Below are 23,528 nucleotides of genomic sequence, written 5' to 3' on the forward strand. Positions count from 1 at the left end.
TGAAGCCCTGGTGGCACTGAAACCCTGGTAGCACAGTTGTTAAGAGCTACGGCTGCTAAGCAGAAGGTTGGCTGTTCGAAGCTACCAGCCACTCGTTGGAAGCCGTATGGGTCGCTATGAGTCAAAATTGACTCAAGGGCAACAAGTTTTGATATATGTGTGTATGAATTTTTAGTAATGTGTAATTTGTTCTAAAAATGTTAGCAATTTGTATTAGTGAAGGTTCAAGGAAACAAGCACTTTCATACTCTACTGGTGAGAGTAAGTCAGTAGAACTTTTTAGGAGGGCAATTTAGCAATATGAATCAAAACTCTTTCGTGCATATCCTTGAACCCAGCAATTCCACTTCTAGGAATTTTTCCTACAAAGCATTTATGGATGTGTGTAAACATATACCCACCTGGGTATTCATCATAGCATTTTTTTAGTAGCCAAAAATTGTCAAGAGTCTATATGTAAAAAATAAGGTAATGCATTATGGTATATTCATAAGATTAAATAATATGGTGTCAAGGAATAATACTTATTAGGTTATAAAAGTATTCATAATTTAAATGAAAAAATTAGATCTTGTAAAGTAAAAGGAAAAAATAAAATTTTATACAGAGAGAGAGAAGACTGAACACATATACACCAAAATGTTAACTGTGACTGATTCTGTATAGTGGGAAAAGGTAGTGGGTTTGTTGTTTGTTTTGTTCATTCACTTATTTGTTGAACACCTATTATGAACTTAAGTACTAGGGACACAGAGGCCAACAAGACAGACATGGACCCTGCTGTCTTGGAACTTATATTCCCAGCCCAGAGAGGTCAAATTAAGGAACTTTCTCAAGATTGCTCAGATGGTATTTGCAAAGGCCAGGATTTTAACCCATGTCGGTCTAACTCCAAAGAAGGAGGAATATTTGAAAAAGAAGTGGGTTAAGAACTAGAACAAAAGCAGGTAAAGGGTTAAAGGAGACAAACATTTTGTGTGTGTCCAAGATGTATTTCATTAATGATATTGGTATTTTTAATTCTATTTAATATAAGTGTTTAACAGAAGAAGAAAGAAAAGAATTCAATCCAGTTTGAAGTCCCATTTGAAGAAGTGGTTATACAAGCTGGAGAAGAGCCACAGGGGGAATATGAAAGGTAAAGTCCAGAGGGAAATTAGATTTTTTTTTTTTTTACCTGAGATCCTCTAAGCATAATTTTTTAACATGAGCCCAATAAAAAGATGGTTATTATGTAGCATAGTCCCATACAGACCAATGTATTTGCTGTTATAATTATTTTACAGTTTAAAGATTGGTTTAATTAGTGCAGCAGATTGTATTTTTTTTAAAGACGGCTACAACAATATCTCACATTCTACGTGCTCTTCTAGAATCATGCTGCTTGCCCCCAGAAGAGGTGTAGTCTATGTACCCTTCCTTCCTGAGTGGGCCTTTGCGATTGCCTTGACCAGCAGAAAACTGTGGAATTCACTCTATGTTATGCGCTTCCATCTTGTTCTCTTTGAACACTTCATCTTGAGACCTAGCTACTATTCTTTGAGGAAGCCCAAGAAGTTACAGAGAGACTCATGAGGAGAGGAACCAAGCTCCTAGATGACAGCAAGCTCCAACTTGCTAGCCATGTGAATGAGCCATCTTGAATGTGGATCCTCCAGGCTCTAGATGAGCTGTTCCAACTGATACCAAATAGAGCAAAGATAATCCATCCATGCTGAGCCCTGCCCAAATTGCAGATCAATGAGCAAAAAAACAGGATTATCATTATTTTAAGCTTCTGTGTTTGAGGTGTATTGTTCTGCAAAAATTGATAAATGGAACAATTAGAATAAATGATCAGAGATTATAGTGTGTCTGCCATAATATTATATTCATTTTATTTACTCATTCAATTTATTTCATACCAAGCTCTGTTCTGCATGCCGAGGATACAACAGTGAATGCAGTAGATAATACCCTCTCCCTGCCTTCATGGATTTTGTAGTAGAGAGGTCAGGCAGACTATAAACAAATTGGCAAATAGATTTATAATTACTAGGTAGTGATAGTGCTATGGAGAAAAAGCAGGCTATGGGGTATAGGGAGTGATAAAAGGTGACATAGATGGAGTGGTTAGGGAAGTCCTTTCTGAAAAGGAGACAATAAACAGAGACTTGAAAGAAGTAAGACTGCACACCAAATGAATATCTGGGGGATGAGCAGTCAAAGTGGAGGAAATAGGTAGCGCAAAAGCCCTGAGACCAGACTGTGCTTTGAGACCAGTATGTTGGAGAATGAGCAATGGATGGAACGAGAAGACAGAAGGTCAGAGAATCATGATGGGGGCCAGAGCATGTAGGGCCTCACAGGCTGTGGTGAGGACTTTGGCTTTTACTCTGAGTGAGATAGGAAGCTATCAGAGGATTCTGAGCTCAGGAGTGACATAATCTGATTTATGTTTTAAAAGGATTACTCTGCCTGTGGGGAGAATAGACTGTAGGAGGGCAAGGATAGAAGCAGAGAGACCTGTTAAGAGGCTAGTGCAATAATCCAGGCAACAGATGATGATAGCTTGGACCAGGCTGGTAGAAGCGGGGAAGGAGAGAAGTGGTCAGATTGTGTATGTATTTTAAAGAATAGTCACTAGAATATGGATGTGGACTTTGAGGAAAAAAGAGAAACATCGAGTATGACTGTAAGGTTTTTGGTGTTATTTGCTCTACAGCCAGTACATTTTATGTACTTGTTCTCTCTCCTCCATCACAGCTCCTGGAGTTGTTTTGTGTATCGAACACTTGTCTGATGACTATGATGCCAGTACCAAGTGCCATTCAAGATGGCTCTCCAAAATGCTGACCCCAGGTGGAAATGCAGAAATGACTCAGAGCATTATGACCATCACTTTGAAGTCTTCTGTAGTAAATATAATTACATCTTTTGTTTGCAATGTTTCCTTGAAGAAGTTGGCCAAGGAGACAGGGAGAATCTAGAAGTTGGCTTTACTGTCATGTGCTAAGCGAGAATCAAGCACAATAATTTATACTGTTTCTCTCAAAGAACTTGATGGACTTTCATGTATATTTCTTAGGTCCTCCCTATATGCTCAGAGTAATTGAAGAGGGAGACAGATATTGTTAGTGTCATTTAACAAGTGAAATCTCAAACATATTTATGGAGCTTGTCATTAGTTATATTTTAAGCCTTGAAGAAATGGCAAAATAAGACTATGGTCAGCCTTGACGATTCAAGGAAAGATGTAGACACTTAACTTTAATTCCCAGGCAGTCTTCTTACCACCACCTAGCACACTCAGAGCCAGCTGCTTCTTTCCCCATGTTTCATACCTCCTCCAGTTGAGACGATTGTGTGTTTTTTTCCTTTGCTCTATTAATGTGGTATATTACATTAATTGATTTTCTTGTGTTGTACCACCCTTGCATTGCTAGGCTAAATCCCACTTGGTCATGGTTTATAATCCTTTTAATATCTTGTTGTATTTGGTTTGTTAGTATTTTGTTGAGGGCTTTTCACCTATAGTCATGAGGGATATTAGTTTGTAGTTTTCTTGTGGTATCTTTGTCTAGCTTTCACCTTTATTTTTTTTTAGTATTTATTTTTTATTCTTTTTTTAATTGTACTTTAAGTGAAAGTTTACAATTCAAGTTAGTCTCTCATACAAAAATTTATACACTCATTGTTATGTGACCCCAGTTGCTCTCCCTAAACTGTGACAGCAGATTCCTCCTTTCTACCCCTGATTTCCTGTGTCCATTCAACCAGCTCCTGACCCTCTCTGCCTTCTCATCTCACCTCCAGACAGGAGCTGCCCATTTAGTCTCATGTATCTACTTAAGCTGAGAAGCATACTCTTCACAAGTATCATTTTATGTCCTGTAGTCCAGTCTAATCTTTGTCTGAAGAGTTGGCCTTGGGAATGGTTTTAGTTTTGGACTAACAGAGAGTCTGGGGGCTGTGTCTTCTGGGGTCCCACAAGTCGCAGTCAGACCATTAATTCTGGTCTTTTTACTAGAATTTTAGTTCTCCACCCCATTTTTCTCCTGCTCCATCAGGGCTATCTGTTGTGTTCCTTATCAGGGTTCTCATTGGTAGTAGCCCTCACCTTAAAAAAGCTAATTGTCATTAGTCTAAGCCAAAGAATGTTCACATCTTAGTCAAGCAAAAATACATCATGGAATGTGTTCCAAAGTCAAATACATACATTTACAAATTTTTCAGAGTACCAGGTCCGTCTTTTAGCACAGTTTTAAAGTAGGGTCAGATCCGAAAACTATGATTATGGTAGCCACCTTTGTTCCACTGTGATAGGCTGAGGTGTCCATTTCTTCAACTGGAAAATGAGGATAATAATACTATCTACTAGGTTACATTTGAGGATTAAATGAGATAATTTAATAAATGCTTAAGCATAGAGCGTGGCTCATAGTACATTCTCAGTAACTGTTTGCTATTATTAATAAAAATCTTGGCACCTCCTTTCTTTTCCCCATGTACCCCCACCCCATCATTTTTGAGTCATTGAGACCAACAGATCAGTGAAAGCCAGAGTCCAGCAGAGCAGTTTAGGGGGGTAAATTTAGTGGGGCATTTCTGGTCCTGTGATCTTTGGTGGGTGTGAAGTTTCCAGGCTGTACTCCCTTTGACCCAGGCAAGAGGTGCCCTGGCCCTGGCCCTGCCCTTTATAAAACCCTGCACATCACAAACACACAGGAGAATAAATATATCAAAGAACACATGGTTGCCTCTGTCACTTAAGACTTGGCACTCAGCTCTGATCTGAAACTCTAGGCATCTGCCCTAGTAATCCACACCTTCCAGGCCCCAGAGAAATGTTACTCCTCATTTTTTGTGCTGTGTCCTCAAAACAAACGGCAATTGTGTCTGAATGTCTTGAAAGTTTTGGGGTTGTGCTGCTGTTGACATTTGAAATGGACACTGCTTTGGAGTGCAGGGCGGATTTGAGTAAAGGAAAGTTTTTTAAGTAAAAGGAAAATACAAATTAATTGATTTATCAAATCCTTTCTGATAGTGTGAGTGCAAAGCATTCTTGAATACTGAAGTATCATGTCTGAGTAGCTAAGCATCCATTTTGTTGCTTGTCTTCGTGTTCCAATTCTTGGTTCCAGAGATATTTATTCTTTGTGTTTAAACAGATTTGATTTAGACAAGATATGAGACACCCTAAAAGAGTAAAGTGAAACAACAGAAGATGCTCACATAGAGAGCAAATCAGAATCTTTGGCAGAAAATGAATTTTGTGTTTGTGTAATCCATAGTTACTTGATATGTAGTGTTGTTTGCTTTTGATAGTGTTAGTACAGGTGTTCAAAAAAACCAAACACATCTAAATTTTAAAAAGATTAAAATTTTAGAGAAATTTTTTTTTTCTAAATTGAATGAAACCAAGTAAGAAATAGTTGACAAAAGTGACATTCTAGTAAAATACAAGGAAATTAGATCAAGGAAACAAATGAGTTTGCATGATTGTGAAGAAGAAAACTCATGTGCAAATAAACCTAAACCTAATTTCTATAGAAATTAGGCTAAAGCTAATGACTAGAGAGATTTTATTCTGGCTATGTAGATCAATGCGTAGTCTGTTAAAAAGACATTTGACCAAATTGAGCAACATATGCTATTTTTGTTTTTCTTTATCATATTCCAACATCGGTATATTAGAAAGAAGAAGAATTTAACAAATCTGCATGGATATAGATATTATTGTAAGAGACAGTGACTATCACAATAAAAGTGACAATGATTTATATTACATTAAAATACCTAGCCATAGTTCCTGTGAAAACAATAATTTACCATATATGATGCTATTACATTTTTTAATTTGATGCATAAAAAGCATGTTTCATTTCCAAGTCTAAGTATTACTTTAGGAATTTTATTAAAAATTCCAGTTGCTCTTGCTTCAGCAAAGCAAATTTTCTCCAAATTGAAATTATGAAATTTTATTTAAGAACTGCAAGATCCAAGAAAGGTAGTCTAAATTGGCATTGCTATCTGCAGAATACAAATGATGTGACATCTTGATGACAACAAAGAGATTTTTCTGAAATGAAACCAAGGAAAGGAAATTTTTTTAAATTTATTTTTTGTTGTTGAGAATACATACAGCAAAACATACACCAATTCAACAATTTCTACATGTACAATTCACTGATGTTGATTGCATTCTTTGACTTATGCAACCATTTTCACCCTCCTAAGAAAAGGAACTTTTATGAAGTAAATATATGATAATTTATGAATTATGTATGTTTTCATCTTATTAGTCATCCAAACATCACTAGCCTATCAACAGAAACCCACACATGCTCAATCATAATTACATTTGGTTGTCTTTGATATTTTGCTGACTTTCAATCCTGTAAAAATCATAGCTTTTCTTTTTTAATAATATTGTATTGAGTTTTCAGTGGGCATTTACACAGCATATTAAGTTCCCATTTAACAATTTCTATGCAAATTATTCAGTGACATTGGTTACATTTTTCACAATGTGTCAACATTCTCATTAATTCCATTCTGGTTATTCCGTTTCCAGTAATCTAGTTTCCCTGCCCGTTTACAGTCTCACCTTTGCTTTAGGGTCATTGTTGACCATTTAGTCTTATCAGGGATGGATTACACAATAAGCAAGGTAAGCACATGCTTAGGGCATCAACAAAACAGGGGTACCAGTTGTTCAAAGCGAAGACCTGTAGATGCTAAGCAGACAGGACACAAAGAAAATCGAGAGCCGGAGTGGAAGGGAACTGGCAGGGCACTATACGAAACTGATACAAGCTTCAGTGCATGAGAATGTGCCAGCCGGAAATAAAGTTCACCCAGGGTCATGAGGGCGCCCATGTACAAGGTTCTTTAAGCTTTGAGGCCCCTACCACTTCAAAACCTTCGTTGACATCTGTCTCTTACGGTCCCCTCCTGTGTAATTGAAACTCATCTTGGTGGGTCTCTTTGGAGTATACTATTTCTTTCTAATAAGCAAGAGGTGGGGATGGGCTGCCAAGTCTAACTCTTGCTACATTAACCTAATATGCAATTGGATCCAACATGAGTGGTTGCTGGGCAAGGGTGGATTATATTAATAGATAAAAAGTTCTTTGATCCATTTTGAGAAAACTGTCTCTTACATCGACATCAGCTGATACAGCATCTCCAGCCAGGTTGTTGTTGTTAGGTGCCATTCATTGAGTAGATGCTGACTCATAGTGACCTTACGTACGACAGAACGAAACACTGCCCAGTTCTACACCATCCTCACAGTTGTTGCTATGTTTGAGCCCACTGTTGTAGCCACTGTGTCAATCCATCTTGTTGAGGGTTTTCCTCTTTTTTGCTGACCGTCTGCTTTACCAAGCATGATGTCCTTCTCCAGGACTGGTCCCTCCTGATAACATGTCCAAAGTACGTGAGGCCAAGTCTCGCCATCCTGGCTTCTAAGGAGCATTCTGGCTGTACTTCTTCCAAGACAGGTTTGTTCTTGCTTCTGGCAGTCCACGGTATATTCAATATTCTTTGCCAACACCATAATTAAAGGCATTAATTCTTCTTTGGTCTCCTTTATTCATCGTCCAGCTTTAGCATGCATATGAGGTGATTGAAAACACCATGGCTTAGGTCAGGCTCACCTTCATCCTCAAAGTGACATCTTTCCCTTTTAACACTTTAAAGAGGTCTTTTGCAGCAGATTTTCCCAGTGCAACACATCACTTGACTGCTTGACTCCTGCTTCCATGGGCTTTGAGTGGATCCAAGTAAAATGAAATCCTTGACAATGTCAATATTTTTTCCGTTTATGATGTTGCTTATTGGTCCATTTGTGAGGATTTTTGTTTTCTTTATGTTGAGGTGTAATCCCTACTGAAGGCTATAGTCTTTGATCTTCATCAGTAAGTGCTTCAAGTCCTCTTCTCTTTCAGCGAACAGGTTGTGTCATCTGCATATTGTAGTTTGTTAATGAATCTTCCACCAATCCTGATGCTGCGGTCTTCTTCATATAGTCCAGTTTCTCGGATTATTTGCTCAGCATACACATTGAATAAGCACGGTGAAAGGATACAACCCTGACCACACCTTTCTTGACTTTAAACCACACAGTATCCCCTGGTTCTGTCTGAACACAAACACACACACACACACACAGACACACACACACACACACACACGTATTTCTGGCTCTCCTGTATTTTATTACCTATGCATTATTGACTATGCAAAGGCATTCCAATGTGTGGATCATAATGAATTATAGGTAACATTGTGAAGAATGGCAATTGTAGAACATTTAATTGGGCTTATGCAGAACCTGTACACAGACCAACAGGCGATTGTTCAAACAGAACAACAGGATACTGAGTGGTTTAAAATCAGAAAAGGTGTGCATCAGGGTTGTATCCTTTCACCATACTTATTCAATGTGTATGCTGAGCAAATAAGCCAAGAAGGTGGACTATATGAAGAAGAATGTGGCATCAAGATTAGTGGAAAATTCGTTAACCTTTGATATATATATGATGATATATACGTAATGAATGATATACATAAATACATATATATACATGTGTATATATATATATATATATATATATATATAACTCACATACACTGTTTGAATGTGTGCATAACCAGAGGAGGGGGCACCACAGACCATCAGTGCTTAGGGCCCTCAGGAGCCTTAATCTGGTCCTGGGCCTCATATAGATGATTTTTTAAAGGAGCACAGTACTCACAAGTTATATTCTTTATTTTATGAGCCACTCTGTTATTTAGCTTAAAGGTAGCCTCAGAGGCTAGTTTCAGTTTAAAGTTTAAAAAGTATCTCAGGGTGATAGTCTCTGGGAATCCTCTGGTCTCAACCAGTTCAGTAAGTCTGGACTTTTTAAGAATTTGAGTTCTGTTCCATGCTTTTCTCTCACTCTGTAAGGATTTGTCTATTGTGGCCCTGCTCAGAATGGTTGGTAGTGGTAGCCACGACCATCTACTTCTTCTGGTCTCAGGATAGATGAGGTTGTGGTTAATGTAGACTATTAGTCCTGTAATCTAGTTTCTTCTCTGAGTCTTTGGTTTCCTTCTTTTTCTTTTGCTCCAGATGAGTAGAAACCAATAGTTGTATCTTAGATGGCCACTAGCAAGCTTTTAAGACCTCCAAATACTACTCACCAAACTAGGATGTAGAACAGAACATAATCTTTATGAGCTATATTATGCCAATTGACAGAGTTGTCCCATGAGACTATGGTGATAAGCTTTCAAACCCAGAAAACCAAACTCACGAGGTATTTGGTTATGTCTCATTCATATACCTTATTTTTTAAGAAGCAAAGTTTATTCTTTCATTCAGAGCTATTTTTCCCCTAGCTAAAAGTACAGATTAAAAGTGTTCAAAATTTTTCCAATGGATCAATATCTATAAAGAGGATCTAAGCAAAAAAATAGTTCACCCTACTTACCACATCCTTTAGTGTACAACCATAAACTCATGAAAAGTAAAAACCAATTACAAGAAGAAAACATTTTGAAATAACAACATATTTTTTATCATAATTATGAGGGTTGATGGTTTTAATATATAATCAGCTGATTTGGGCATTAAGTAGGTACCTCAAAATCATAATATATGGGTAACATCTTAGAGATATTTTCATATATTGCTATTAAATCATCACTTCCAGAACTGATAACCGCTTATTTATTTTCTATTTGTAATATTTGTTTGACATGTTTGATAAGATTGAGTTCACTTTCATTTCAAATAATAAAGCAATATTTTCCACTTCAGCAGGAATTAATGTTTTATTTTGAAATAATTTCAAAATCACAGATGTGTTGTAAGAACAGTACAAAGAAGTTCCATATCCCCTTTTCCTAGATTCCCCCATTGTTGACATTTTAACACATTTGCCTTTTCTCTTCACATATATATATGCATATATGTATCAATCACATACATATATGTAATTCATACATGTATATTCATACATACATAGTTTTTTCCTGAACCATTTGAGGCTAAGTTATAGAAATAATGCCCTAGTACCGCAAAATAGTTTAGTGTGTACTTCTAAAAAGCAAGAACCCTCTCATACATAACCATAGTGAACCTATCAAAATCAGAAAATTAAGAACGACACATTACTACCATCTAATCTACAGACTCCATTCAAATTTTGTTGATTGTCCCAACAATGGCCTTAGTACCAAAAATAAAAAAAGAAAGGAGAAAAAAAAAAGCCTTCGTTTTCCCCTTTTTCTTTTCTTATCCAGGATGCAATCCAAGCAAGATTGCACATTGTATTCAGTTGTCCTGTCTTTATGGTATCTTTCAATCTGGGACAGTTCTTAAGTCTTTCCTTATCTTTTATGACCTTGTCATTTTTGAAGAGTACAGACCAGTTACTTTACAAAATACCCCTCAATTTGGGTTTCTCTGTTTCATCATGACTGGATTTAGGTTATATAACTTTGGCAGGAAGTGATGTTATGTTCTTCTCAGCACATCATATCAGGAGGCACACAATGTTGATTTGTCCAATTACTGGTGATTTTTAACTTCTCCACTTGAATACAGTGTCATCCAATGAGATCACCCTGGGCCCTGGTGTCACCAACTGGGCTGGCCAAGCCACAAATCCCTAGTAGTGACCCAGGGGAATGGCTATACATTTTTTTTTTATCTTGTTGTTATAAAGATTTACAAGATAGGAAGGAGGATAAAACATTCAACATTTTACTTGCCTTCCTGACTCTCAAAAAACAGAAACAGATGCCAGGTCACATTCCTCCCTCCACCCTTCCTCTACACCCTCCTGTGTTAGTACTGGTCTGACTTATTTGGTGAAGTAAGAAAAGGAGGGAGAAGAGTAATCACCTTACAAGCCAGGGAACAATCATATTCCACTCCTTCCTCTCATTTGTGCCACTCAGGGACCCCTTTTGCCCAGGATAGTACTGAAAATAATAGGTGCTCAGTAAGTATTAATAAACAATTATGCATAAGTGAAAAAAAATCAATTTTTTAGCTTGCGTCATAACTTCTAAATATTTAGATGAATGGTAGGTGGATCTTCATACTATGCGGGTCTTCATATGTACTCTTGCTCTAAAACATACAAAAGTTAAGGGTGGCCCTGTTTCCAGGTAGACTTTCCTTTGTGATGTTTCCACCCCCAGTGTAAGCAGAGCCTGACCACGAGATGTGGCACCTTTGGTAGGCTAATAACTTGAAGAACTGTCAAAATGAAAGTCTTTAAGTATTTTCTATAAATATAAACTGTATGCCTCTTTCTTAACACTTTCAAAAGCTTCCCAACAAAGATTGATCCACACTTGCCTGTGAGAAGTGTTTTTAACATTTCTCCTCTAAGGTTCTGTCAAATTGACCAGAGTGGATTCAATGTAAATTTTGCTTGTTATACAAGGAATTATGGAGTCCCTGTGTGGTGCAATGGTTAAGCACTTGGCTGTCAACCAAAAAGCTGGTGGTTTGAATGAACCCACAGGTGCCTTAGAAGAAAGGCCTAGTGATCTGCTTCTGAAAAATCAGCCACTGAAAACACTACAGAGCACATTTCTACTTTGACACACATGGGGCCGCTATAAGTCAGAATCAACTTAACAGCAACTTTTAAAATAAGGAGTTATAAGTTGAAACCAGAGCTAACTGGCATCATATTTTTTTTTTTTTTTTTTTGGCATCATAATTGCTGTATTCCAGAGATAGCTTTTTGGAGCCACTTAACCTTGTCACCCTGGTTGACATTCCCTTCTCCTAGCTCTAACAGTGAGCAGATGACACCGAGTATTTCCTGTTAGATTAAACTCATGTACACTCATCTCCCAAGGGCAGGCTTAGATCATTGGAGGATGGAGGTGTAGAGTCAAAATCCGTACTGAGGATGAGAATATTTAAACTGTTTTGCCATGAGTAAGGTTTTCTCTTTTCCTGTTGGAGTCAATACACATCATTATTGGGCAGAACAGGATTTGTTTTTCACTTTCCTGAGATTTCCCAACTTGTTTAAGATTGAGGCCAAATTTAAAATGCAGATTCCCAGTTACCAACCAGGAAAGTCCGATTCAGCAGAGGTAGGTGATATTCCAATACTTTTTTAACTAGCACCCAAATGATTCCCATGCATGAAGCTCAGAGGCCACCTGTGGGTGAGGCATTACTTTTCTCAGTCACAATCAGCTTTTTAAAAAAGAAATAAAAGACTTAAGGAAGAAAAGTTCAGCCAACTCAGAGTGATGGGGGGAGGAAAAAGCAATTTGAGGACAGGGATCAGGGAAGAGGATGGAAGGAAAAGAGCCAGGAAAGAGAGCAGTCGCTCCTTACCACTTAACAAATACCCCAAACCAAAACCAAACCCGTTGCCGTGGAGTGGATTCCCACTCACAGCAGGACCTTATAGGACAGAGTAGAACTGCCCCATATGGTTTCCAAGGAGCAGCTGGTGCATTCAAACTGCCTACCTTTAGGTTAGCAGCCAAGCCCTTAACCACTGCGCCACCAGCTATGCAGCACTAACACTTGTCAGCACTGTCCTAAGTGCTGGGGATCCCAAGGTGAGCCTGACATCAAGGCCTGCCCTCAGGGAGTTTGCAACCTTGTGGGCTGAGGGTAACAAGGTGCTGTGGAAGCGCAGAGGAGGGGCTGCTAACCCAGGCTTGGGGTTCCAACACGAGGCTTCCTGGGGTGCCGTCCCTGTGCGCTCTGAACCGGGGTGAGTCGTCTTGGAGGTACGCTCCTGGAAAGGGCAAGAGGGCTCCAGAGCAAATTCATTCTATTTAACTTTTGAACTTCTTTCTCTGTATACAAAATAATAAATGCTCGTTATGAAAAAAGTCCCTAGCACAGAAAGCGAAAGTCTCTTGTCATTCTCCTGCTTCTGCTCATCGCGCCCCACCCCCTTGTCGGAATCTCAGCCAGGAGCCGGGGTGAGCAGCCTTGCGAGTTGATCACGATGGGAAGTTCTGCACTTCCCCCTCCCGCCAACAGGGAACAGCACGTCGCACGCTTTGCGGCTGGAGCCTTCTCTCTTCCGCACGTCGCTGGCGTGGTCGTAGGTGCTACATACTGCGCCTGCGCTTGGGTTTCGGCCTTTTCCCCCCCGTAGAGCTGCTGGGCCTGCAGGTCTGTGGCGATCCGCGGACGCCGGTCCGTGTTCCGCAGGATGGTGAGTGGGCTCCTCGGTCTTGTAACTTCGGAAGCACGGGTGTTTCCACTCCTTGCCGGAACGCTAGCCTGGAGCCCGTCTCGCGCGGCGCAGGGGCCGGATGGCATTAGATTGCCGACTCTGCCATAGTCGGGCCGCAGCTCCCAGCGTGGCCTAATGGCTGCCGCCTGCCCGCCACTTTGGGGGAAGGGTTGGCGAAGAAGGGGATCGAAAATTAGGGCAGGGGGTTGAGTTTGGTAGACAAGCTGCGGGCTTAGTGTCGGCTCGCCAGAAAGAGGCATCGGTTGGTGGCCGGGCAGGGGAGACTGCAGCTCAGCCTCGGACTAGCTAAAGGCTGGGGGGTACCTGTGTGGAGGCGGGCTGCCATTCTTCGGACCCGGCTCGGACCCTGACTGCTTCGTGGCTTTTCCGGGAGAGCGTCCGGGCCGGCGGGTCTTAGTTCACAGAGGCTGTGTCGGTAGGTCGAGGAATTAGCTTTCATGCCAGAATCGTCAGTGAAACATGAGGTCTTGTTATCTGTGCGCCCCGAGAGGAAGCTCATTTAATTCGGAGTGCGTCTCCTGCCTCCTTTTCTCAAGTCATCGCTGCCTCCACTTTGCGTGATTGTTGGGGTGGGGACCCAAAGGTGGGGTGGGGTTAGGCGAAAGTTGTTGAGAGTCAGTGCTGTTTTAATCGGAAGTATTCGCTGAATGTACTCTTTCCAGTTGACTATTGTGGCAAGTAGTAAGACCTTTTTTTTTAATGCACGTGAAAAGTGAGGGAAGAGTGTGCTTCCTTGAGGTTAGGTTCTGGAAATAAGACAGTAAACTGACATTTGGTAGGACTGACTGCTGTCTAGAGCAGTGTTTACCAGAAGCACACGTATTGGTGTTGATCCTCTACTGAACAAGTACAAGTAAGTTTTTAAAAACTCTTTAAAGCAGTGTGACAGTAATTTTTTGTCTGTTGAACCTAATAAAAAGTCGAGGTCTGTATTTTATATGCTTTTTTTATTCTGTTTTCTCTGTGATTGTTTTTTTTTACTGTGTTTTATGAAACTTACCAGTCTCTGACAGATTGAAAGTAGAAAAGTGGTCCTTTTACCCTCAGATGGTTTGAGGAACACTGGATTCTACAAAGTGACAGTTGTCTGGATGATTAACTCACTCGGTTACATGGTTAACTTAGATGTCAAAAACATAAGCTAAAACATTTATCAAGGTTTTAATAACATTCTTTTTTTCTTAAAGGGGTTTGTTAAAGTTGTCAAGAACAAGGCCTACTTCAAGAGATACCAAGTAAAATTTAGAAGACGACGAGGTATTCTCAGTTTTTCATAATGTTTACGATACATAAGCATCTGCTTTGCAGTGGAGTAGCCTTTCTTAACGTAATTATTTTTTTCTTTCAGAGGGTAAAACTGATTACTATGCTCGCAAACGCTTGGTTATCCAGGATAAAAATAAGTACAACACACCCAAATACAGGATGATAGTTCGTGTAACCAACAGAGATATCATTTGCCAGGTAAGTTGTATTCTGGACACAAGCAGTGGATGGTTAACCTGCTCCAACCTCCCCATTCACTATGCTGGAGAAGTTGTATTTGGGGGAAATCAAGCACGTGATGTATGGGTTAGAAGGATCATCTAGTTTAGTGCCTGGCACTCAAAACATTTGTTGAGTGAGTGAATAGTTCTTTTCCTTTTAGTAAGTCTAGAATTGGAGCCCATTCCTTTTCTAATTAGGGAGAAAGAGGCTTAGGGAAACCCTGGGTATTGTACTATTTTGTGTGTACACGGGGTTGGGGGGAGTATGAGGCAAGTGGAAGGTTCTTGCCCATCCTGTTTCCAGTAGAGTACATGGGCAGAGCCTGACTCTTGCTTTGTGCTTGTGGAAAAGATAGGTAGGTAGTTGTGAGGGTTAAATGAGACTAAGGTGGTTCTTGTTCCTGCTTATTATTTGAAATCCGGTTTTAATACATATGTATGACTGTATACCTCCAGAAAGTGCCAATTTGCTCCTGGAAGCTAGTTTTCTGGGCTTTTACACCGAAGGAACATTTTGATAGTTGATTTGCTGAACGCTAAGTGGCAGGCACACCTGTTTTCTGGACATACTAATTTGCATAAGGCAGTGTCTTCATACCTGGGTCAGCTAACTAAACATTGAAACCTAAAAACCTGTTGCTGTTGAGTCGATTCCGACTGTAGGATAGTACAGCTGCCCATAGGGTTTGCAAGGCTTTAATCTTTATGTAAGCAGACTGCCACTGCCACATCTTTCTCCCGGGGAGTGGCTGGTGTGTTGAAACCACTGACCTTTTGATTCGCAGCCGAGTGCTTAACCACTACACCACCAGGGCTCTTTAAATGGAACGTTTGTTGGACTTAAATTATGCTTAATTAAAAATGTTTTTGAAATATTTGGGAATTCCTTTTTTTAAAAGTGTATCTTTATCTTACCAGTTGACCCAGTTAATAGTCTTTGTATTTGAAAGTAAGGAACTATAGTATAATCTCAAATAAGTTTTAGTATTTACTATCTACTTGGTAATTTTAGTCTTACATACTGTGACGTTTGGCAGACTCATACACCTGCCTACTACAGTTGACCAAGCCATAAATTTTTCGAGGTGACTGGAGATAACAAGAAATTTTAAGTGGTATAGATCTGTGTCCATCTTTTTTCTTTTTATAAGTCCATCCTTAGGACAAATACTGAAACAGTGAAAGCACAGATTACTAACCTGATTTTTCTCTTACTGTAGATTGCTTATGCCCGTATAGAAGGGGATATGATAGTCTGTGCAGCTTATGCTCACGAACTCCCAAAGTATGGTGTGAAAGTTGGCCTGACAAATTATGCTGCCGCTTATTGTACTGGTCTGCTGCTGGCCCGCAGGGTATGTACAAGATCACTTAAATTGATATACTTTGGAGTTAGCTCATTGCTTTGAATGGTCTGCAAGGTGTTAGTACATGAATAAGACACCCTCAGCTGTGGCTTCAGGGGCGTGCCTACTCTTTCCTGTGGCATACAAAGCACTGGAAGGGAAGATGATTTTATAATACAGGGTTTGAATTGATGGCAGTGCGTTTCTTCACCTGGAGAAGTGGTTGTCTTCCTGTCTTTTCTGCTTGTGGATAAATCTAGACATGTTCCCTAGTGCTGTTCAATAGAATTTTCTCCAGTGTTGGAAACGTGTAACATGTAATCTGTTCTGTCCGATAAGGGTAGCCATTAGCCGCATGTGGCTGTTGAGCACTTGAGATGTGACTAGTGCTACTAAAGAACTGATTTTTTAATTTTCATTAACTTAATTTGAATAGCCACGTGTGGCTAGTGGCTGCCTTACTGTACAGTACAGATCCTTGCTACTCAGAAGTGTAGATCTTCTGACCCTGTATCATCTGGGAACACTTTAGAAATGGTATAATTGTGGAGGCTCTACTCCAGATCCTCAGAATCTATATTTTAATAGGGTGTCCAAGTGACTTGTGCACATTAAAGTTTAAGAAGCAGTGTCTTAAACTTTGCGGGGAGGCACTGGTGAGGAATTCATTCTTGTTTTAATCATCTTCACCTCGGGGTGGCAGCACTTCTAGATGTGCTATATTCTGCAGAAAGAGGGGATGAAAATGTGATTTTGCCTAATTTTTGTTTTGTCAATTACCTTATTTTGCACTGGAGTTGTCAAGCTTGTGCGCCAGTATTGGGGGCCCGTGTCTTCACTGATTATAAACATGTTTGAGTGGGAAATAGCGTCATTCTGAAAGAGAGCAACTTGGTGCAAAGGTGTCACTTTTGAAACCATAGCTAGATGGCGGTGTTCCAGTACAGGAGTGGCCCACGTTTACGTGATTGGGGAGTAGAGCCATGAAAGATGTTCCCTTCAGCCCAGGATCCTACTTCTAGGATTTTATTTCATATTAAATAAAAGTACATGTGATGACATTTAATGTTGAGTTATCGTGGCCAAGTATGACTGTTTCAATGTGGGAAGTTACCTCTTAAGCTAACAGATTAAGTATTGCATGTTCAAGTTTTGATTACTTCAAAAATTAAGTATGGACATGTAGAAAAGATTCAGAAGGTTAAGACAAAGTTAAAGTGGGTGAAATTGAATGTCTGAAATTTGTTTTTGTGGCATTTAAAATTTGATAAACTTTAAAAGTGGAATGGGTGAATTAGAAGGAGTTTTTCTCAGATGTTACAGGTCATAAGTTGTGACGAGATGTTTTAATTTTAGAGTTGTTTGAATATATTCAGACAGGTATTCAGGCTGGCTTCTTTGTTAATAGCTTCTCAATAGGTTTGGCATGGACAAAATCTATGAAGGCCAAGTGGAGGTAACCGGAGATGAATACAATGTGGAAAGCATTGATGGTCAGCCTGGTGCCTTCACATGCTATTTGGATGCAGGCCTTGCCAGAACTACCACTGGGAATAAAGTCTTTGGGGCTCTGAAGGGAGCTGTGGATGGAGGCTTGTCTATACCGCACAGGTAATATAATATTCAAGGCCTCAGTGCCTGGACTCCCACACTTCCCTGTTTTCAGTGTGGAGATTACTGAATTAATTAAAGTAACTGTAGCTATTATTGAATGCCTGCTGTATGCTAGGTACTACACAAAGGGAACCTGGCAGAGTAGAAACCAGTTGTAAACTATTTTATAAATGAAGAGACTGAGGCTGAGGTAACAGGTCATGGAGCTAGTAAGTGAGAGAGCTGGAGTTGAAACCATTATATTTTGCATCTGACTTAATTTTGGTTAGAAAGAGTTGAGAAAAAGGCTTATGAAAGATTTCTAAAGTTTTGATTGGAAATAAGATTGTTGACCATTCTTGGAAGCCAAGTGGGTTTTGCTCATCACAAGACCAAGCTTTAAAAGTCTTGTTTAGTTTGTAGTTCCTTTGGTACTTGAGTTAATGAATGTACTTTGTAAATTCCATACTGTTAAAAAAAATTAGATGCAAATATACCAAGAGCACACACACTTGATAATTTTATTGGCTGTCATCTTATTCCCATGTACCCTGGGGCACCACTGAGAAATTCTAGAATTTTGTGGAGCAGTTTTGAAACCCCTTCCTATGTTAATACGCAGAAAAACTCAACTTTGTAGTGGAGGAAGGCCTTGGTTTACTGAATGATTTTAAAAAGTGTTTGTGGAAGTGATTTTCTTTTCTATTCTGGAATTTGGAGATTTTAGCTGCTGAATGATGATATCCCACTAACTGAGCAGTCAGTAGTTGGTCCTTTGATTGCATATGATGCAGTTGTTTCAAGACGGGACTGATGGCAGCTACTCTGATACACAGAGTGAATGAAATTAATTCCTACTAGTGAATTGATTTCTGTCAATATATACTAAAATATGAAAAACTTTGTTTTAGTACCAAACGATTCCCTGGTTATGATTCAGAAAGCAAGGAATTCAACGCAGAAGTACATCGGAAACACATCATGGGTCAGAACGTTGCAGATTATATGCGTTACCTAATGGAAGAAGATGAAGATGCTTATAAGAAACAGTTCTCTCAATACATAAAGAACAGTGTAACTCCAGACATGGTAAAAATTTTACCTAAAAATGCTTTTATGGGTTGATTTGTAGAAATAGGTTTACTAATTTTTGGTGGGTGCATCCTTAAATATAGGTTTATTTCAGGTTAGTTGGAAGTTGAATATATGGGTATGTTTGTAGGTATGGGTAGACTCAGATAAGCTATCTTTAATTTGGAATATGAAATTAGGATGTTGGACCAGAATAGGTTAATAACAAGTCAGATAAGGTAGTATAAGTAATAAACTAGATTCGTCAACAAGCTTTTACTAATCTTCTAGATTCTAGAAGTATGGCAGGCTTCAGGCATCTGCAGCCTTGGGTGGCTTTGTGCATTTGGTGTTAGTTTAATCATAGGTAATGATTCCGACTCATAGTGACCCTATAGGACAGAGTAGAGCTGCCCCATAGGGTTTCCAAGGAGCGGCTGGTGGATTTGAACTGCCAGCCTTTTGGTTGGCAGCCGTAGCACTTAACCACTGTGCCACCCAGGCCCCCCGTTTTTTAAAACGTCATTCCTTTGGTCATAGTTATAAACTACTCTTCTTGATACGAGGTGCTAGTTATTAAACTACATTAATTTTGAGGCTGTGGGGTGGTGAGGTTCCTTTCATCATAGCAGATTGGTGCTGTGTTCTAGATTTTCTGCATATAGCTAAATTTGTATATAAATTGACAGATGGTATATCAAGTAATTGTTAGGTTCTTTTGTGTTAGTGCATAATAGTAGTTTTCTATTTTGGCACAGCTTTGACTATGAAAGTCTTTTCTTTAAAATTGAGTTGAACTTGGAAAAAGATAATTGTCATTTGTATGTTTAAGATACTGTCTAGGGCTGAGTAAACACATAGCTTGAGTTTCTGAGATAGGAAAGGCTTCAAAATTAGATGTAGCAAAAAAGGATATGCTCACTAAGTTTGACATGAGTCTTCCTTAATATATTATTACTGATACCACCCTGGCTTGGGCCTTTTACTTTTCGATTGTGATTCTACTTGGCCTGCTAAATTTTTCTTCCAAAGCCACGTCTTGCTCTTGTCATGTCACACTAGCTCAATATTTCTAAACTCCCAGTCTGTGCTTTCAGATTTTTATTTCCTAGTGCTTTCCTGTATACACGCTATGCTTCAGCATCTGCTGTTTGGCTATGTACTTCTTCAGCTAGCTTATTAATTTTATCTACGGTGGCCTCTTTCCTCATGTGTGCCTACCAGAATCACCTGTAGTCATCTGGTGTCTCCAACAGGAAGTAATCTTTACCTAAACTCATGGTGTTATCTCCATATATGGTTGTATTTCCTACTTGTCTGATTCCTTGGAAGGTAGGAACTGGACTGCTTAGATTTGTTAAACTAATACATTTGAAGTCATTGGGTGGTTTGTTAAATACAGCAACAGCTATAATACAGAGTGCTAAGAAGTAGACAGATTAACTTTCTCAGAAAGGATTTAGGTAGTTGGCGCTCAAATTTTTACATTATTTTTGCCTGCTACACTGTTTCTATGAGTACCTTTAGAGACCTAGATTACCTTAACATACTCTTTGCTGTTGTTAAACTGCCTTTGAAGTTGGCCCTGACTCAGGGCAACCCCCATGTACAATGGGATCAACCATAGTGATCCACAGGGTTTTTATTGGTTTGTTTTTCAGAAGTAAATCACCAGGCCTTTCTTCCTAGTCTGTCTTAGTCTGGAAGCTACATTGAAATCTTTTCAACATAATAGCAACACAAACCTCCAGTGACCAGATAAGTGGTGGCTTCGCTCAAGATACACTGGCTGGAAATTGAACCAGTTCCTTTGCATGGAGGGCTAGAATTCTACCATTGCCCTCAGCATATTTTTTAAAAACAAAAAACTCCAATCTCTGCCATCAAGTTGATTCTGACTCATGGTGACCCCATGTGTGGTCCCTGGGTGGCGCAAGCGATTTGCACTTGACTACTAACTGAAAGGTTGTTGGTTTGCCATCCAGCTGCACTGTGGAAGAAAGGCCTGGTGATCTGCTTCCCATAAGGATTACAGCCAAGAAAACCCTATGGGGCTCGTTTCTACTCTGTTTAACACATGGGGTCACCGTGATGTATTCTTTAGGGAGCTGTAATTGTTTAGGAGCCCCCAGGTGGCTTAAATGGCTAACCAAAAGACTGGTGGTTCAGTTCTGCCCAGAGGCACCTTGGAAGAAAGGCCTGGAGATCTACTTCCAAAAAGTCAACCATTAAAAACCCTGTGGAGCACAGTTCTACTTTGATGCACATGAGGTCACCATAAGTCAGGATCAACTCAAAGGCAACTGGTAAAAAATAATTGTTAGATCTTGATAATGAGCACTTAGGCATCTTATAAAGCTGCTTTGCATGACTTGATCTTTTACAAGATCATCAGTCATTTGGGAGTATTAATTGAAACAAGTTAGTTGCAACAGTGTCTTTTGATGAGTTTTAGAATAAAATTACCCAATAAGATAGCTAATCAGATAACCTTTCTGGGTTTTCTAAGAGTATTCAAATCTCATTCTGGTTCCGGAGAGGCCTGATATTGCCAGATACTAGTAACTGGTAGAAGATGTACGAGGTCACTGGTATGCAGTATTAGAAATAGTTTCAAAAGATATATCGGGTAGAAATTTTCGTAAAATGTGAATCTGGAGAATGAGGGAGGACAGAAAAGAACTTAGCAATTGCTTGTTGAAACCCCAATGTCAGTAACCAGTACTACTAAATTACGTCAGTGTTGTGACTGTATTGGCCCCATATACTCTTGATCTTAAATGCTTTGTTTTTCTCTTGACAATATTACAGTCAGAAAATACTTAAAATGTCATGTGTTTTCCTGCAGAAATCAGTTTGCCCTAAAGTATGGCTGAATTCTTGACATAATGTGCAAATTTTTCTTGAATAAGATTGAGTTGAGTTTTGCAAATAGTGTCAGTTGATGTATTAAAACCATTGCCTAAGGAAAAAATTGAGAATATATTAGGAAAAGGTAGGTTACCTTTTGAAATTTAAGCAGGTAACCAACCTTGACTTAGTCTTGTTCCTTTTAAGAATCTACCTTAGAAGGACAAAATAGAGAAAGTAGTAGAATATAGATGCAACTGACAACATCATTTAGGGCATGTGAAATGAAACCAAGTACTGTTTGATTTCTTTTGTTTCAGATGGAGGAGATGTATAAGAAAGCACATGCTGCTATACGAGAGAATCCAGTTTATGAGAAGAAGCCTAAGAAAGATGTTAAAAAGAAAAGGTATGTGTCTTACTATTACAATCTTTCCAAGAGGGAAGGGATTGCGAGTGGTTCCCATAATGCCTCCTTCATCTGGTGGGTCAGATTCTCCGTGAAGATTTGCAAACCCGATCACTAGCTCTGCATGATGTTGCAGAAGCAAGGGGAACCAGGTTTGCTAAAGTAATTGTGGTGATAGAAATGATTAGCCTCAGGAGCTACTGAGGTGGCCCATTCTATCCTAATACAGTATAACTACCAGTAACTGCTTTGGGGAGGCTACCTAAAGAAAAGAGTTCGTTTCTGTTGGTTTTCATGGTTTGGTATTTCAAAAGTAACACTTAATGGGCATGTAAGCATTGCACTGACATTGCACTTTGATTCTTGGCTCTGTGTGTGATAATAGCACATCACAGGAAGTTGGGGTTTGAGAAATACATGTGTTGGATTATTCACCTCCATCTGATTACAGTCTTCGTCTTTTTGCAATTAAAATTAAACATTCTTTATCTTCTTTGGCTATGATTTAAAAATATATATATTCCTTTGTTTTGTAGGTGGAATCGTCCCAAAATGTCTCTTGCCCAGAAGAAGGATCGGGTAGCTCAGAAGAAGGCAAGCTTCTTCAGAGCTCAGGGGCGGGCTGCTGAGAGCTAAGCCAAACCACACCACAATTTTCTATGAAGAGTTTTGAGATAAAGACAATAAACTTATTGACCAACCAGCTACATCTGTGTTAAGCTCTTTAACTTTTTTATGAAACTGTAGGAAATACCCTGGAGTATAAAAGCAGAGGAATTGGCAGTTATTTTCTCCAAGACACAAATATAGCTTTTTCCAGGAAAAGTTTGTCTGCATGCTGACTGTGACTCCAACGAAGTTCACATCTATTACTTGGGCTTCTGTTCTCCCTGACAGGAGTCACCATCCTTCAAAATATAGGTTTAAGATGTACAGCTCTCCCTAAAGTCTGGCAAGCAACAGACCAACCATCACTAAGAAATAATTCTTCCATCCATTTATTGTAACCAGATGATTAGTGGGAAGAAGAAGTACCTTCAGAGTATATAATATTAAACAACTGGTGTTAACACCTGGCTTTAATTTTTCTTTACAGAAAGCTGTCCAATGTCCAGTGAAGGACATATAGCTTTAACACATTCACTTTAACCATGTGAAACCTTTGAACAGAAACTGCTGGGTCTCTTCTCCAAAAGGTGTTTGATTTTTGTGGAGACGTTGGAAGCTGCATGCCAGATCTGAGTAAACATATAAAAATACATGAGTGAGGAGCAAATATTAACCTTTTTATATCGAGTTCACATGGAAAAAATGTTCCTTAAATTTACATGCCTCTTAAATAGCCCTCTGGCCATTAAGAAATACTGTTTGGAAATGGAAAATATTTATTAAAATAAATTCTGTGATTATTTCATAGAAATCTGACTTCCCCCTTAGTTCAAATTGAGGATACGACGGTCTGGATTGGGTCTATGCCCTTCAGTTTTGAAGGGCTCAGTTGGCTGGTTGGTACTTGTACTAAGATGGGCCCTATGAATTT

At 39.3% G+C, this 23,528-nt stretch overlaps 1 protein-coding gene and 2 non-coding genes across 4 annotated transcripts; all 3 read left to right on the forward strand.

The window, feature by feature from the left end:
* The first annotated feature begins 13,054 nt into the window (after positions 1-13,054).
* On the forward strand, positions 13,055-22,695 carry RPL5 (ribosomal protein L5). 2 transcript variants are annotated; one of them, XM_004378741.3, is made up of 8 exons: positions 13,055-13,190; positions 14,420-14,489; positions 14,581-14,696; positions 15,940-16,074; positions 17,474-17,676; positions 18,570-18,747; positions 21,900-21,988; positions 22,525-22,695. In XM_004378741.3, exons 1-8 carry the CDS (start codon positions 13,188-13,190, stop codon positions 22,622-22,624), a joined length of 894 nt encoding a protein of 297 aa, XP_004378798.1. In that variant the 5' UTR covers positions 13,055-13,187; the 3' UTR covers positions 22,625-22,695. The 2 variants fall into 2 exon arrangements, with proteins under 2 accessions (XP_004378798.1, XP_023589208.1); XM_023733440.1 differs by having other exon boundaries at positions 21,903-21,988.
* LOC111821006 (small nucleolar RNA SNORD21) lies at positions 18,388-18,479 on the forward strand. Its single transcript, XR_002824490.1, has one exon. It is a non-coding gene; the product is annotated as a small nucleolar RNA SNORD21 (small nucleolar RNA).
* Positions 22,088-22,219, forward strand: LOC111821002 (small nucleolar RNA SNORA66). The gene has a single exon (XR_002824486.1). It is a non-coding gene; the product is annotated as a small nucleolar RNA SNORA66 (small nucleolar RNA).
* Positions 22,696-23,528: the final 833 nt, after the last annotated feature.

This window comes from Trichechus manatus, unplaced genomic scaffold, assembly GCF_000243295.1.
Source record: "Trichechus manatus latirostris isolate Lorelei unplaced genomic scaffold, TriManLat1.0 scaffold00058, whole genome shotgun sequence".
Lineage (NCBI taxonomy): Eukaryota > Metazoa > Chordata > Mammalia > Sirenia > Trichechidae > Trichechus > Trichechus manatus.